This window comes from Trichoderma breve, chromosome 3 (genome assembly GCF_028502605.1).
Source record: "Trichoderma breve strain T069 chromosome 3, whole genome shotgun sequence".
Taxonomy (NCBI): Eukaryota; Fungi; Ascomycota; class Sordariomycetes; order Hypocreales; family Hypocreaceae; genus Trichoderma; species Trichoderma breve.
The window spans coordinates 3,667,078-3,680,691 of NC_079234.1; the positions used below are offsets into that span (position 1 = coordinate 3,667,078).

Here is a 13,614-nt window from a genome sequence, read left to right on the forward strand (position 1 = left end):
GGGTCGAATGTGACCATTTGATTCCCAAGCCTCGTACATACTGTACGCACAAGTGCTTGTCCGGATTACACCAGCAGCGATTTTGATGCAGCATGCTGAAGATAACGGCTATTTGCGCTAGCTCAGCGGCCAATTGCTGTGAGTCCAGCAGTGAATTGAGTGAATGCTCCTGCTTCGAGCCGTGAAGAAGACGCTGGACTGAGAGCATGGCTCCTTCGATATCGACCCAGAGCAACGCCCAGCTTCCTCGACAGTATCAAGCCAAATAAACTGTAGACTGTAAACATTTCTCCCACCTTGTTCAAACATGGCTTGACGCAAAGCTCGGGCCTTTTCTTCCTTCAGCCTGAAGCTTGCTTTGATTCTTTCTGGCCTTGATCCCGCCTTTTACGTACCATTCCGTGTCAGCAGCATGGCCAGTCACAGGCATAACGCTTTTCTAGCTGGGAGCAACATTTACCATCAGAATCAGTGCCGTAACTCTGGTACCCTGCGGTCAGCCTCTCAGTCTTCACCGACCGACCCTATCCCTTCCTGGCTGCAGCACGTGCAGGCAAGCGACGTGTACAATGATACATCACGGGAAATCTTCCGGCAAGCAAGCCCTGACCCTGAGAAATCTTTCTGGCATCCCAACGGCATTCCGACTGTTCATATCCAATCCAAATACAACGCCGGGAGGTACCAGGCATCAGATGTCTTTATTCAAGATACCCCATCACCGCCATCTTTGGCTGGCCAGACAAGTCGCCATCTTGTTCACGATCCTTATCTGAACGACGACTATGACAAAGTTGTACACGACAGAAAGGAGCATTCCCTTCCCAAAGCCCACGTCTCGACGCCGTCGGGAGCCTCGCTTGCAGATCATGGCATCTTCGAGAAGCAAGCCAGACGAAAGACTCGGAAAGATCGCTACAACACGGTTAAAATAAAAGATGCGAGAAGAGGGAAGCAACAGGCAAAGAGGTCGTCTACTCGCGTATCAAAAAATGGGAGGCTACGATCGAGCCGAGAGATAATGGCCAATTTCAGATCCAGCGCAATCACAAACCCAAACGAAAGAATTACGGTATTTCTTCCCCCTATTTCCTGTTTGCTGACCACCGTGGGATAACATTCAAAAGCTAAAGCCCAGCTTCACGCCCGGATTATTTGTCAACGGCCGAAGCTCTGTGCCTCGTACGTTTATCGGGGAACGTATGGGGACAGACTTAATAACGTCTCGACAGAAACCGACCTTGTATTTAACGACATACCCTCGCCTGACCAAGGCCGCACTCCAGTCGATAATGAACAATGGGCAAAACCAATAGCGAGGAAGTCAGAAAGAGAAGGTAAGAATCAGGACAAAGTTGAAATGCCCTCTGATGCCTTACGATAATTAACAGAAGACGACGCGCCTTCAGGCTCCCCCGATACCCGCAACAGCAGAGCCACTTCTGTAACTTCGTCAAACTATTTCCAGCCTATCCGGCGACCGATCACTACTGATATCATCAATGATGACCCCGTTACTGGGAGGGCCAACACTATAGGGTGCCATAGAGATAATGGCAGCAACGGTGCCAAAGACTGCGATGGGGACAACAACAGACCCCCACCACAACGAGACAGCTTTACCCTGCATATTCGTCCCATTTACAGCTTTTCTCCAACCACCGCTCCCCATTGCTCCGATCTAGATATGTTGAATACGCCGCTTTCTTCGGACGGTAATTCGATACAGGAAGCTCAGAGGGAATCCGCTGCAAGACATCAAGAGCGGAACACCGAGGGAAATGGCGACGACCGCGACCTATGTGACGGCAACCAAGTTAAGGCTACCAAGTACAGAGACATAGGAGTTATGGTAAGCCCCCGAATACACCAGCGGACTGAGAATCACAACTCGAGTGACGAGGATAATGGCGACCATCGGCTTTGGACAGACGAAGGTGATTGTTCCAACTCAAGAACAGAACCACGCCTACCCAATACCTTTCCACAAATGCTACCTCACATAGGAAACCAACAAGACCAACTGTCTCGATTAAACAACCCAAGAATATGCACCGCGAGTGTAGCGAGTCAGATACACGGGTACCCCACATATCTACCACATGTTTCTGAAAGGCTAAACCTCAAAGCAGAAGTCGGCGATATTCACTGTCCTCAAACTGATTCTTTTCCAGCTTGGGTTTATGGTTCGGACAGTACCAAATATCCCTCCCTTCTATTTACAAACAATGGTTCGTTGTCTATCGATGATTCGGAATCGTTGAAGACGATCCATACAGAGTTAAGAGATGCATGCAATATCGACCCACCCACGCGGCTCACCAGCTCCGACTATGCTTGTCAGCTATCCAAGGAGGTTTGTCAAGACGCAAATACCCTGTGCTCGGATACGCTGCGTGTGATTGATGATATACCTGGTGAATCCCTTTTGGAATACATCGAAAGAAAGGAGCGTGAATTACTAGGTGCTGACGAGCTCCCCGCCTCGTATGTGGACAATTCTTTGCTCTCAGCTCAAGACGCGTGCCATAGTCAAACTTCGAGAGTGTCACATACGGACGTCTTCAATGATGCAAGATGCTCATCTCCAAGAAAAGCAGTGCAACAACCAATCCATGAAGAAGGTTACTCGCCTTTTCAACAATATCAACGGCTTCCAAGTCCAGGAGAGATCCTCGATCGTGAAATAGAATCAGAGCTCACATCATTCTGGCAGCCAAACCATATGATGTGGTAATAGTCATCTTTAGCGAAGATACCTTGTGGTCATTTCGCTTCCAAGTATTCCATGTTTCCAAGAACAACAGATTTTATGAAGTTACTACTCTGGCTCTTGATCTTTCCACTTTGCTCTTAGATCCTGCACATCAATTCCACATTGCTCTGCTTTGGCAGTTATGGCATGGGCTTTTCCCACCACTGGGGCGTCAATCATCTTCCCATCAAGAGTCCACGCACCACGCCCTGCAGTCGCGGCCTTTTCGTCGGCAATGGTGACACGGACGGCCCACTCTACGTCCTTTATATCGGGAGCAAACATCCTCTGGACAGTCTCTAGCTGTCCAGGGTGTATGCACTGCTTGCCATTGAAACCCATGGCTTTTCCACCTTGGCATTCCTCTTCCAGTGTCCGGAGTCCATCATCGCCTCTATAGGAAGTACAAACCAGGTCAATGGCGCTCGGGAGGTTATGCGCTCGAGCTGCAGTAACAATGGCCGACCGTGCATAGAGAAATTCCGTCAGAGAAGGCGTTCTTGTTATCGAAAGGTCAAGCGCAAAGTCCTCGGCTGCAAATATCAAGCCACTGAGAAAGGGGGAGGCCTTGCATATGGAAGAAAGGTCCATGACTGCTTGAGCTGATTCAATAAGCGCTATAATCTTGATTGGATTTGTTGAGCTATCATTATGACGTTCTGGAGCGACATGTCGCAGTACATCAGTGACAAAGGTCAGGTCTGCGGCCGAATTGACTTTGGGCACGACAATGGCGTCAACCTGGTCTGCCGATGACAGTGTGGTTAGATCATCAAGGGCAAACGGGGTTGACACCGCATTTATCCGAACAGCAAGCTCTGAAATGGTGGAAGGACGCGATTTTAGAGTGGAAATGTGTTCTTTTAACTGATTTCGAGCATTTCCCTTCTGAGAGGGAGTCACAGAGTCCTCCAAGTCATATGTGACATTGTCTGTTGTCAGGGCCAAAGACTTGGAGAGCATCTTCTGGGAAGATGCAGGAACTATGACTCGATATCAGTCAAGCATCATTTTTTCAAAGACGATGTGAAGAACAACCATATAATAAGGAGCGCCGAAGAATGGACGAAGCTCGTGCAGCCATGATGGATGCTGAGCGGAGGTTATAATATGGGACTGTGGAGACGTATGTTTAGAAAAGAGTAGACAAATTGAAGGATTCTATTTGGCAATGCATTCAGTCGAGTTGAGATGGTGATTTCTAAATACACACGAGGAAAGAGTAATTTATAGATATAGAAAGTTGGTCGTCATCATCTGGGGCTTCTGAATGAGCATCAACATGCTTAGAGGTGGGCGTCTCTTTTGTATGTCGCGCACTATCAAGAAGAATAGCCGAATACTTGTGCTCTTATCCACAGCGGTCGTGCGAATAATAGCCGAAGACCACGCCCGACAACCCCACCTTGGCCGGAACATCATAGCTCCATCCCTGATGAGCTACGGTAGCTTGATCGCGAAGCTCTCCAAGTCGGCTTCTTCTGATGACGACAATCTACATCGAGACAACACAACCACGAAGCCGACCTTTGACGCAAACCCCGAATTCCTCCTCCCGTTATCTACCCGCGACATCGGAAATCGCAACAGGATTGTGACGATACTCCTGCTGCTGCCATGGAAGAGGTCGCGCAGCCCGCACAGGGAGCGCTGAGTTGGCGGCTCAGCTCCCATCCGATTACGTTGCTCACCTTTCTGGGCTTTCGAATATGTTGGTGGCGCGCTCCCCAATTCCAATTCTTCTTGTCTCAGAGAAGATGGATGTTTCTTTACGGTGGAGAGAGAGGCTGACGGATGGGGTTTTTGTTGTAGCGAGCGTTCTTATTTACTTTTTGGGATTATGGGTCATCAAGAGCATGTGCGTATAGTAGTAGTTCCTGGAGTTCTCTCTTGTTGTTTCAAACGGCTAATGTCTGGATAAAACATTTTTTTAGGATCATGATCTTCATCATTACGATTCTGTTGCTGGCCGCGGACTTTTACTACCTCAAGAACATTGCGGGCCGGCGGCTGGTCGGCCTGCGGTGGTGGAACGAGGTCGACCCTCAGACGGGCGAGTCGCAGTGGGTGTTTGAGAGCCTGGAGCCGGGCACGCGGCAGATCAACGCGACGGACAGCCGCTTCTTCTGGCTGGCGCTGTACGTGCAGCCGGTGTGGTGGATTCTGATGGCGATATTGGCGATTATACGGCTGCAGTTTTTGTGGCTGCCTCTTGTTGGTGAGTTTTTTTGTCTTTTCTTGGATAGCGGTCCCTTTTGTTTTATTTCACCAGGTTGGTGGTGTAGGATGCTGGAGGGGCTTACATTGACTTCTTTTTCTTTTATTTAGCGATTGCGTTGGCTCTCACTATCATCAATACGCTGGCGTTCTCTCGGTGCGACAAGTTTAGCCAGGCATCGAACTTTGCTGGCGGAGCCTTTGGATCGACAAACTTGGCGGGCAGCATTGCGAGCAACTTTGTCAGCCGCATGTTCAGATCGTAGCCTAGAGATGAAGAGACGGAGAATGTGCAGGAGCGGCATATTGTTTTTCTTTTTTTGTTGATGAAACTATGAGGAAAAAGACTGCACGGCACGGTATTGTTTCGGTTCAAACGGGTTGGCGGCAGACCGCCTCATTCATTGTACACTTACCAGAGGGGATTATGCGGCGGAGTGTATTTCCTAAAGGAGTTGACATTGTTTCTTCTTGGGACCTTGATTGGGAATGAGTTTTTAATGTTTGGCCGAATTCATCCAACCCCCCTCGTTGCTGTTAGCAGCTCTCACACGGGATCAACACGAATGCACCAAAGAATCGAGGTTTGCGTTTCCTTATTTTCTCTATTAGAATTTACAGCGAGCGGCGCCCTCGTGCTACTATGAAGCTACTAAATATGCGCAGAGGGTATATGTGTATATATACAACCGAGATTAAAAAAGAGAGAGAGATGCCTGCGAGAGGGAACACAAATTGATATCTTTAGATCGTCGAGTTCATTTTCCAAGTCATCTCAGCAAAAAGGTTAAAGCGGACAATAAAAGATGCCATCAAAAGGATTGATATCATATCATGAGCTGTGAAGTCCATTTGCTTTGCTGTATATGGTATCCCAAAATCGTCACACACAAACATGATATAAAGAAAAATTACGAGCTTCACAGATGAAAAGCAGCCCGGAAGCCAGCTTATCCCAGCCTCCTAAGAGTCCACAAACGGAAAGGAGGAAAAAAGAAGATATCCGACGGCCTTCCAAAACTTGTGCAAACTCTCGTTTTTGATGGACGTGGGGAACATATTTTATACTTGCACAAGAGGAAGATCAAGTGGATGTCCTCCGGGCCGCACGTTCAATCTCAGCGTCGAGATGCCGTTCTTCCTCTTCCAGTCGCAGGATATCAGCTTCCGTCATGCCTTCTTCAACGAGGTGAGCAATGTTGCGTGACCTGTTATTGTTGTCTGAAGCAGAACTGCCTGGACGGTCCACCTCATCATCGTGAGTAGACATCCCCCTGGCAGCGCTCGTCCCTGCGATGGTCGTCTGAAGAGGTAGCATTGCATTGGTGGAACCGGTACGGGTGCCGTCGTCGGAAAAGGGGGAGATGATGGGCGACTCGGCGACCGAAGCCTGAACTTCTTTGGTTGCGACGAAAGAGTTGGTAGTCTGGCCGGCAGCATTGTAGCCCTGGTCGAAATGGCGTCTCCGGCGGCGGCGAAGGAGGAACCACGCGAGACCGCCGATGAGGAGGATGCCAACGACGGAGCACGCCACGGCAATACCGACGATGGCGCCCGTGCTGAGCCCGTGGCCGCCTCCTCCACTACTGTCTCCGCTGCTGCTGCCTCCGATGCCGTTGCCGTCAGAAGGGTTAGAAGGCCCGCTGGTGGGCAGAGTCGGGTTGTTGACAGATGAGGTAACAGCCTCGCCGCCTCGGCGATCTTGTTCATTATCGGTTGCCTCATCCCTGTTGAAAGTGTTTATGTCGATCGAGGAGGTTGAATTCGCAACGGTAAAGACACCTGATTGTGTGAAACCCAGGTTTCCGTTTTTTGTTTTCCAATCGATTTTGATAACCATGCCCTTCTGGTACCAGTCGCCTGAAACTAAATCGGAGCCTGTGAGGTTAAGTGTTGCACTTGAAGAGCTCACTAGGGTCGTTGTTAGCATTTCCATCATATAGTGAATGAGATCACAGCGCCACGATATGTTGTAAACAAAGAAAAGCAACATACGGCTAACAATCTCGTTTCCGGGCTTAGAATCGCCGAATTTGGCACGAGTAATGACTTTTGCCTGAGAAATATCGAAAGGTTCTCCCGAAGCAAAAGGCATTCCGTACCAGGAAATATCCAAGGGCGTCGTCGTGCTGTTGCCGACTCTCCACGAAAAGGTTTTGGTCCGGTTGCTGGTGAAAAAGACTCGCCCTGCAGGTAGGGTCCCGAAATTGGCGGCATCGTTAAATATAATGACCGTGGGTGACGGGAGGGCAGTGAAAGTGCTTGTAGGTGAAGATGCCGGAGGCAGAATGTTCATCGAAGGTGTTGGCGTTGGCGAGCTGTTTGCGGTGCTTCCAGACCCCCCAGTGCCGCCACCGACGCCGGCACCATTGTTAGGATTGGGATTGGGATCGGGATTGGGATCGGGATCTTGAGACGGCAGTATTGAAACGCTGCTGGAAGGCACTACGCCCGCCATGAGGAATGGCTTGGAGGGCGTTGAACGAGTGTGTAACTAGCAGTACTGCCCAAACCAGATAGTGCCTGACACCAACATCCGACGGCACGAGAACCAGATATTCGGAACGAGGAGCAAAGCAGGAGGGGAGCAGAAAGAAGAAGAAGAAAAAGAGAAAAGAGAAAAGAGAGAGAGAAAGAGAGAATCTACAGGGGGTGTAGGAGGTGTAAGTCAATGTGAGTAGTGGGCTCGTCAGACTCGATAATGGCAAAGAGGCGCAAGCCGCACGAGATGTGAGATGTCAGACCGGGGGGAATAGCGGCCGCGTATAGAATCGCAGGACTAGCTGCAAGGCCTGTCGATTCCTTCCCTCGCTTGAGCATGATTCCATCGTTCGTTTGCCTCTCTCCAACCACTCACGACGGGTCCTCTGCTGCAAGCCATCTCATGCCCAATGCCTTGTGTCGTTTTTCTTGCCCTTCCCTTGTCCTGCCTGCGTTGCGTTGCGTTGGCCTGGCAAGCCTGGGCAGCGCCAGATCAAACCCACTCACCCCCCTGTCCTGGTACGTTTGGCGTCCATTCTGAATAAAAGACCAAAAAAAGATGGTGATGGGCGAGTGGGTTGGAGTGGGTTTGGCTTGGGCAGATGGATGGATGGGGCTACATGAGGCTGTCTAAAAATGGCATGCTTGGTCGTCTCCGTACACCGCATGTATATATAGGTACAAGGTGAGATGGAGATGAAATCGGGTTCGGTCGCTTACGACGGGCACGATGCTGACAGGTAAATGGCAGGGGTCGTGCCAATCCCATCTGCTTTCGTCTGTTAGTCTGAGTCTCTTGTTTTGTTTTGTCTTCCTGTATCTACTCTTCAACTTACTCATAATTACCCAAACCTCAAGAAGCCCAAAAGCAATGCAATCAAAGACACGGGCCAAAGCAACAGCCGACGCGCTTTGTAACCCAACGAGCAAAAAGGAGCTGGCCAAGTTGCCAAGCCCCTCCCCCTCAAGACAAGCTGCCGACGGATTGGACTAGGATTCCCGTTGCTCTCCATGCACCAGTAGGCCGATTTATTAATGGATAAAACGGAGTGGCGTACCATTTAGAACAGCCTATGGAGTGCCGGGTGAGGCTGAAGGGTCTCCACTGCGGCTGACTAGGGCGGACATTTGACATGGGGGAAAGAATTTTGGTGGACTGGAACTTGTCAAAGAGTGGCTTGGGATCTGCCTTGCTGTTGCATGAAGGGAGCAGCGATTGCTATGTTGATGTGGTGAGAAGTCGGCGTTGAAGTTGGAGGTCGGAGCCGACGACGTTGAATACCGGAGGTACTGGGTAGTACAGATTGACGCCTCAGGTTTCAAGTGACAGGTAGTACCAGGTGTTGATAAAAGGGTACTACCTAGGTAGTACTTGATGCCAAAGTAGCATTTTACCTTGCAATACAGGTACAGGAGCAGCAAATACCAGGTCCATGCGGCTGGCCAGCGTCGATTGGTCACTGTCCCGTCCATGCCCAAACCTATTGGCACAAGCGAATGCGTTATTGCATGTGGCTTGGGAATAGCCCGTTTCACACACATGATGCATACATGCTTAAGACTCTGGGAGCTGAAACCGAGCTGAGCATTTTATAGGGTATCGCCTACCAATTAGTAGCCATAGTACGGGGGTAGTTGGTCCGTTGGGTGGCGATTGACAAGTATCGGGCAAAATGCAAAAGGATCAAGGTATCAATCACCATATTCCATGCCATCCATACCAAGACACAAACAGATGAACGTACAGGCTGAATATCATCTTTTTTCCCCATTGGCTGGACGTTGCACAAACTCTCTCTTCCTTCTATTAAATGAATATCTTCTCTTTTTTAAAGTGTTCTCTCTGATTCTTTCGCTCTAGACATATCACACCATCCATACACCGTCTCATCTCCGGCCCATCATACAGCCACACAAACGTACATGCGACACATTATCCCCCCAAACGCTGGTAATGCAGCAACAAAACAGTCCTCTCCTATACATAACGTCAAAGTTCATCAGCAAAGAAAAAAAAAATCCCATCCATTCGTTCAATTAAGCCCCAGATATCTAGCAAAAGGGGGGGCAAGAGCTGACGACCGAATCAAACAGGTGAAAAGCGTTACCCAACTCCAATAATGTGCAGAGATAATGCAAGTAAAGGTGAGAAAAAAAGACAAAGGTTGACTGTGCCTTTACGCAAATGTCATAGAAATCTCCTGTTCTTTGCCAAAGTCGTCGTCGTCTGGATCGTTCCATGGGTCGGCCAGCGTCATGTTTGGTACCGTCTTGGCCGTCTTAATCTCTGGTCTGCTAGATTCTCCGTCGAATGCGGAGTGGCGGCGAGGGGGCTCATGGAAAGATGTATCAAACGTCATTTGAATCTCATCTTCATCATGACTGGGCTCGTAGAGGTACGGCGACGGAGAAGGGCGAGTCACAGGAGTGCCCATCGTAGTAGCAGGCTGAGCTCGGGGACTGAAGCTGTCGTTTGCAGGCCGCATCGGCAGCACCTCTGCACTCTTTGATGCCTGCCACGATTCTCGAGGCGCTAGGCCGGAGTTTCGGGCGGGCGTTTGGGGTGATGACACCGGTGAATAGTCGAGCTTCATTGGCGGAAGCGTCGACTTAATCTCTTTGACCTGTATTTCTTCTGTGCCATCGTTCTCAGCCTCCTTGGCCAATTCAGCCCGGATAGCATCAATGTCGAAGAGCACACCGTAGTTGTTGCCATCTTTGTCCTCAACCTTCTTCCCACCCTTGGGTGAATCTTTGCCCGAATCTTCGTAAATCTCCCACTCTTGTCGCTCCCCCTTGTTGCGTCGCCCAAACAATCCAAACTTGCTTGTTCTCTTGCCAGCCTTGCCCTCTTTCTCTAGTTCTCTACGTGCTTCTTCGATTTCGTTTATAAGCTCTCGCTGTCGCCCCTGGTGGTCATCTGGGTCAGGGTCTTCAATTTCGGAAAACTCCTCGCTAGTGACAAGCCATCCGCATCTCATGAGGAGTGAAGGCATGGCCTTGCGGTACTCCATATGGCCAGCCACGAGATCCGTTACATCAACGTTTTCTATCCATGGGCAATCGTCCAGGGCACCTAAGCCGGCAACTCGTCTGATGCCGCCGTTGGTCAGCCGGAAAAGATAGCCAAGAATCCAGTCATTGCGGTTGTATCCATTTACGAAGCGGCCGGAAACCACGGATCGGGCCTTGAGAAATTCCTCTCGTTTGGCAACAATGGGCGATCCAAACATGTATACGTTTTGAATGAGCCCGAACGCACCCTTCTTCGCCAGCTCCTTTAGGCAAGAGAAGATGACTCGAGCGCCGAGTGAATACCCGACGAGAGTGATGGGCCGCGTACCCAAGCTACGTTCTATGAGCGAGTCGGCCAGAATAAGACCGGCAGACGTTGCACGATCCAGAGACACCGCCCAGGGGTTGTCGATGAGATAGGAAAGCTTTGTCAGGACTACAGGCAGCTGAATGGCAGCCATCAAACTGACAAGAATGGTGCTGCCCAAAACTTGCTGCAGACCTTGAGTAAGTGCCTAGAGGGAAAAGTTCCGTTGTGTCAGCCTCTGCAGCAAAAATCCCAATCAAAATTCTATATATAACGCTTACCTCGGTAGCCAGAATATTGATGGTGTCACCCATACTCCGGAGCATTTCTGGTTCCCACAACACCGAGTAAATGTCGCCCATGATGGGGTCAACCGTGCTGTACGGCAAACGGACGTCGTCAACTTTTCCTGTCAACCAGCCCGACACTGTGACGATAAGATTGACACGCTTGTTATTGTGGAGAGGTCGGTACTCAAAGGTCTTGACAGCGCCGGTTCGGCGACCGGCAGCCCTGCCACCAATGACGCCCCCTGAGGCCGCCGCGCTGGAGGTGATGATGGCGGCTCCTCCTGCTCCAGCCAAGAAACTGCTTGTGCCCGTCACACCAATGGTCGTGAAACCGGCAGCCAGGCCAGCTCCAATGACGGGGGCAAGCAGACCAGCCGAAAGCCCAATGACTAGACCACCGCCCACGGTAGCGAGGCCCATCATGATGTATCTCTTCTTCAATGCCATCTTTCTCCGGTTCTCCATGTGCTCTTCTTCATTCCAATTTTCTTTCTCAGCTGCTTGCTGCATCTCCAACGCATCCGTAACCCTCTTTTCAAACTTGCAAATGTCTATCCATGTAATATCTAGGCTCTTGCCGACTCGTTCCAACAGGACTCTTGAACGAGCATCATATATTGAGTCTGCAATGAGTATCAGGAACAAGTCACAGAGCACTGTCCATCGCAAGTCAATATCGATCTTTTGCGTCGTCGGCATCTGTGAAGGCGTCTTAACCTCGGGCAGCTCCTCGCCACTGTGTGTCTCATAAGGAGGCGGCATCTCAGCAGGCTTCTCTTCCTCATAGGGCGGCGGATAACGGCTAGACCTGGGAGTCCCCGGCTTCTTCTCTTCGGCCATGGGATTCTGAACCCGAGAATTAGCAAGGAGGGCTGGTGTGAGGTCCTGTGCCATGACGCCGTGATCTGCGAGTTGTTCAATCATGATCTGCTCCGCATCACTAATGTCCATGTGATGGTAGATCCGAATCATCATCTTCTGACCCCACATCTTGACTGCTTCAGCACCCATGACGACTGACTTCTTGGCCGACTTTGTGTTGAGTTGGAGCTTTTCGGCTTCCTTGACCATATTCACGATTTCTAGGCGGACAACACCGACGTAGGCAATCCTCTGTCCCTCGGTGAGAAGGTCCTTCGTAGCCTGCATCTGGGATACGGCGTCTCTGGCCTCGTCATCTTCGCCTATGGAAGTACCATTTGGGTTCTTGAATAGATATTGCGTGTGCTCGTCCATGCTCGTCGCCGACTCGGCATCTTCATCCATGATAACCCGTGTATATCCCTTTCCGGCACCACCCAGTCCTGAATAACCATATGTCTCATCTTCATCTGCATCATGTTCCTTGGCGATTAAGCGGTCGTCATCGTCATACATGTCATATCTAGCATAAGATGGCATCTCTTGCCAGCCGCCATCGTCGTCCTCTTTTTTTTCCTCCACTACTTCTTGGCGCTGCAAGACATGCTGATGTGAGAATTCTGAGACGCCATTGGTACTCATAGGACTAGAGAAGCTTCGGTCTCGTTTCTGCGCCTGACTGAATCCTCCGGGGGAGAGATACTTTTCGCTCGGCTCGGTGCCCCTGTTAGGGGTCTTTGGAGTGGAAGGCGCTTCAATCGCACGAGTTTCTCTGATCGGTGATGGGGATGTAGGAGGCCACGGGTTATTATTTGCCGGCGGAGTCAACGGCTCTTTGGGGCCGGTCTCTATCTCTGTCTTGGGCTCCTGCTGCTGCTGTATCGGTGATGCAACTGCAGGTATGTCCTCTCGTGTTGGTTGAACATCCTTGGGGCCGGTCTCTTCAGAATCGCTGCTCGACGTGTGCCCATTCTTGCTTCCTGCAGGTTCTGATGTCTCTTGATGTTCTTCTTTGGAGTCGTGGTGGCCATTCTGCGTCTCGCTGTTCGTATCCGCATCGTGTGTCGCATCTTGGGCGTCCGAGTCCGGGGGTTCCGCCACCGGTGCGATGAACTTCTTTATGGGCAGACCAAAGTCATCAAACTCGGCCACAGCAGTCGGCGCTGTGCTCGTCTGTGGCGCCGCGGTCGCATTCTCGGCGGCCGCCTTGGGCTCTGCATCCTGGGCAGCCATTGTCACAGCCTCAGGATCTGTGAGGAGGGGTTGAAGATCACGTCCACGTCCACATCCACCTGGTTGGCACGCGCGGGCATGGATGGGACGTGACGGCGGTGGTGGAGATTCGAGGCTCCGAGAAGAAGCAGAAGAAGAAGAACAAGTCGTGTCCCTGGTATTTCTTCTTCTGCCGTTGACGCTGGAGGCCGTTAAAGAGGGCGGTGTCGCAAAAGTGGTGGTTACGTCGTTAAATTAAATTTAGCGGCCCCCCGGCTAGCGGGAGGGAGAAACGTGTGCTGCTTTCGGGCTGCAAATCCGGCGCTCACTGCCACCCAACGCGGATAAGCCAAGAGGATTACGGAGTAGCAGCAATAGCAAGTGTTTTGATTTGGTCCCTGTCTCAGCTGGATTGGGACAAGAAGACAAGAAGTGTAAATTCAGGGGGAAGGGCTTCGTTGTTTCGGGCAGTGATG

At 50.7% G+C, this 13,614-nt stretch overlaps 5 protein-coding genes across 5 annotated transcripts; 2 read left to right on the plus strand and 3 right to left on the minus strand.

The window, feature by feature from the left end:
* Positions 1 to 412: 412 nt before the first annotated feature.
* T069G_05518 (uncharacterized protein) lies at positions 413 to 2,036 on the plus strand (the record flags this gene model as incomplete). Its single annotated transcript, XM_056172728.1, has 5 exons — positions 413 to 1,072; positions 1,128 to 1,182; positions 1,233 to 1,337; positions 1,392 to 1,852; positions 2,007 to 2,036. The coding sequence occupies 5 exons, from the start codon at positions 413 to 415 to the stop codon at positions 2,034 to 2,036; spliced, it is 1,311 nt and encodes a 436-aa protein (XP_056029586.1).
* Positions 2,037 to 2,821: 785 nt separating this feature from the next.
* T069G_05519 (hpcH/HpaI aldolase/citrate lyase family domain-containing protein) lies at positions 2,822 to 3,839 on the minus strand (the record flags this gene model as incomplete). The annotated part of the gene is made up of 3 exons (XM_056172729.1): positions 2,822 to 3,357; positions 3,412 to 3,738; positions 3,794 to 3,839. The coding sequence occupies 3 exons, from the start codon at positions 3,837 to 3,839 to the stop codon at positions 2,822 to 2,824; spliced, it is 909 nt and encodes a 302-aa protein (XP_056029587.1).
* A 673-nt stretch (positions 3,840 to 4,512) lies between these two features.
* T069G_05520 (uncharacterized protein) lies at positions 4,513 to 5,238 on the plus strand (the record flags this gene model as incomplete). Its single annotated transcript, XM_056172730.1, has 3 exons — positions 4,513 to 4,613; positions 4,690 to 4,973; positions 5,084 to 5,238. The coding sequence occupies 3 exons, from the start codon at positions 4,513 to 4,515 to the stop codon at positions 5,236 to 5,238; spliced, it is 540 nt and encodes a 179-aa protein (XP_056029588.1).
* Positions 5,239 to 6,056: 818 nt separating this feature from the next.
* Positions 6,057 to 7,430, minus strand: T069G_05521 (uncharacterized protein; the record flags this gene model as incomplete). The annotated part of the gene is made up of 2 exons (XM_056172731.1): positions 6,057 to 6,883; positions 6,968 to 7,430. The coding sequence occupies 2 exons, from the start codon at positions 7,428 to 7,430 to the stop codon at positions 6,057 to 6,059; spliced, it is 1,290 nt and encodes a 429-aa protein (XP_056029589.1).
* Positions 7,431 to 9,630: 2,200 nt separating this feature from the next.
* On the minus strand, positions 9,631 to 13,159 carry T069G_05522 (uncharacterized protein; the record flags this gene model as incomplete). The annotated part of the gene is made up of 3 exons (XM_056172732.1): positions 9,631 to 10,983; positions 11,057 to 12,572; positions 12,630 to 13,159. The coding sequence occupies 3 exons, from the start codon at positions 13,157 to 13,159 to the stop codon at positions 9,631 to 9,633; spliced, it is 3,399 nt and encodes a 1,132-aa protein (XP_056029590.1).
* Between the last annotated feature and the right edge of the window lie 455 nt (positions 13,160 to 13,614).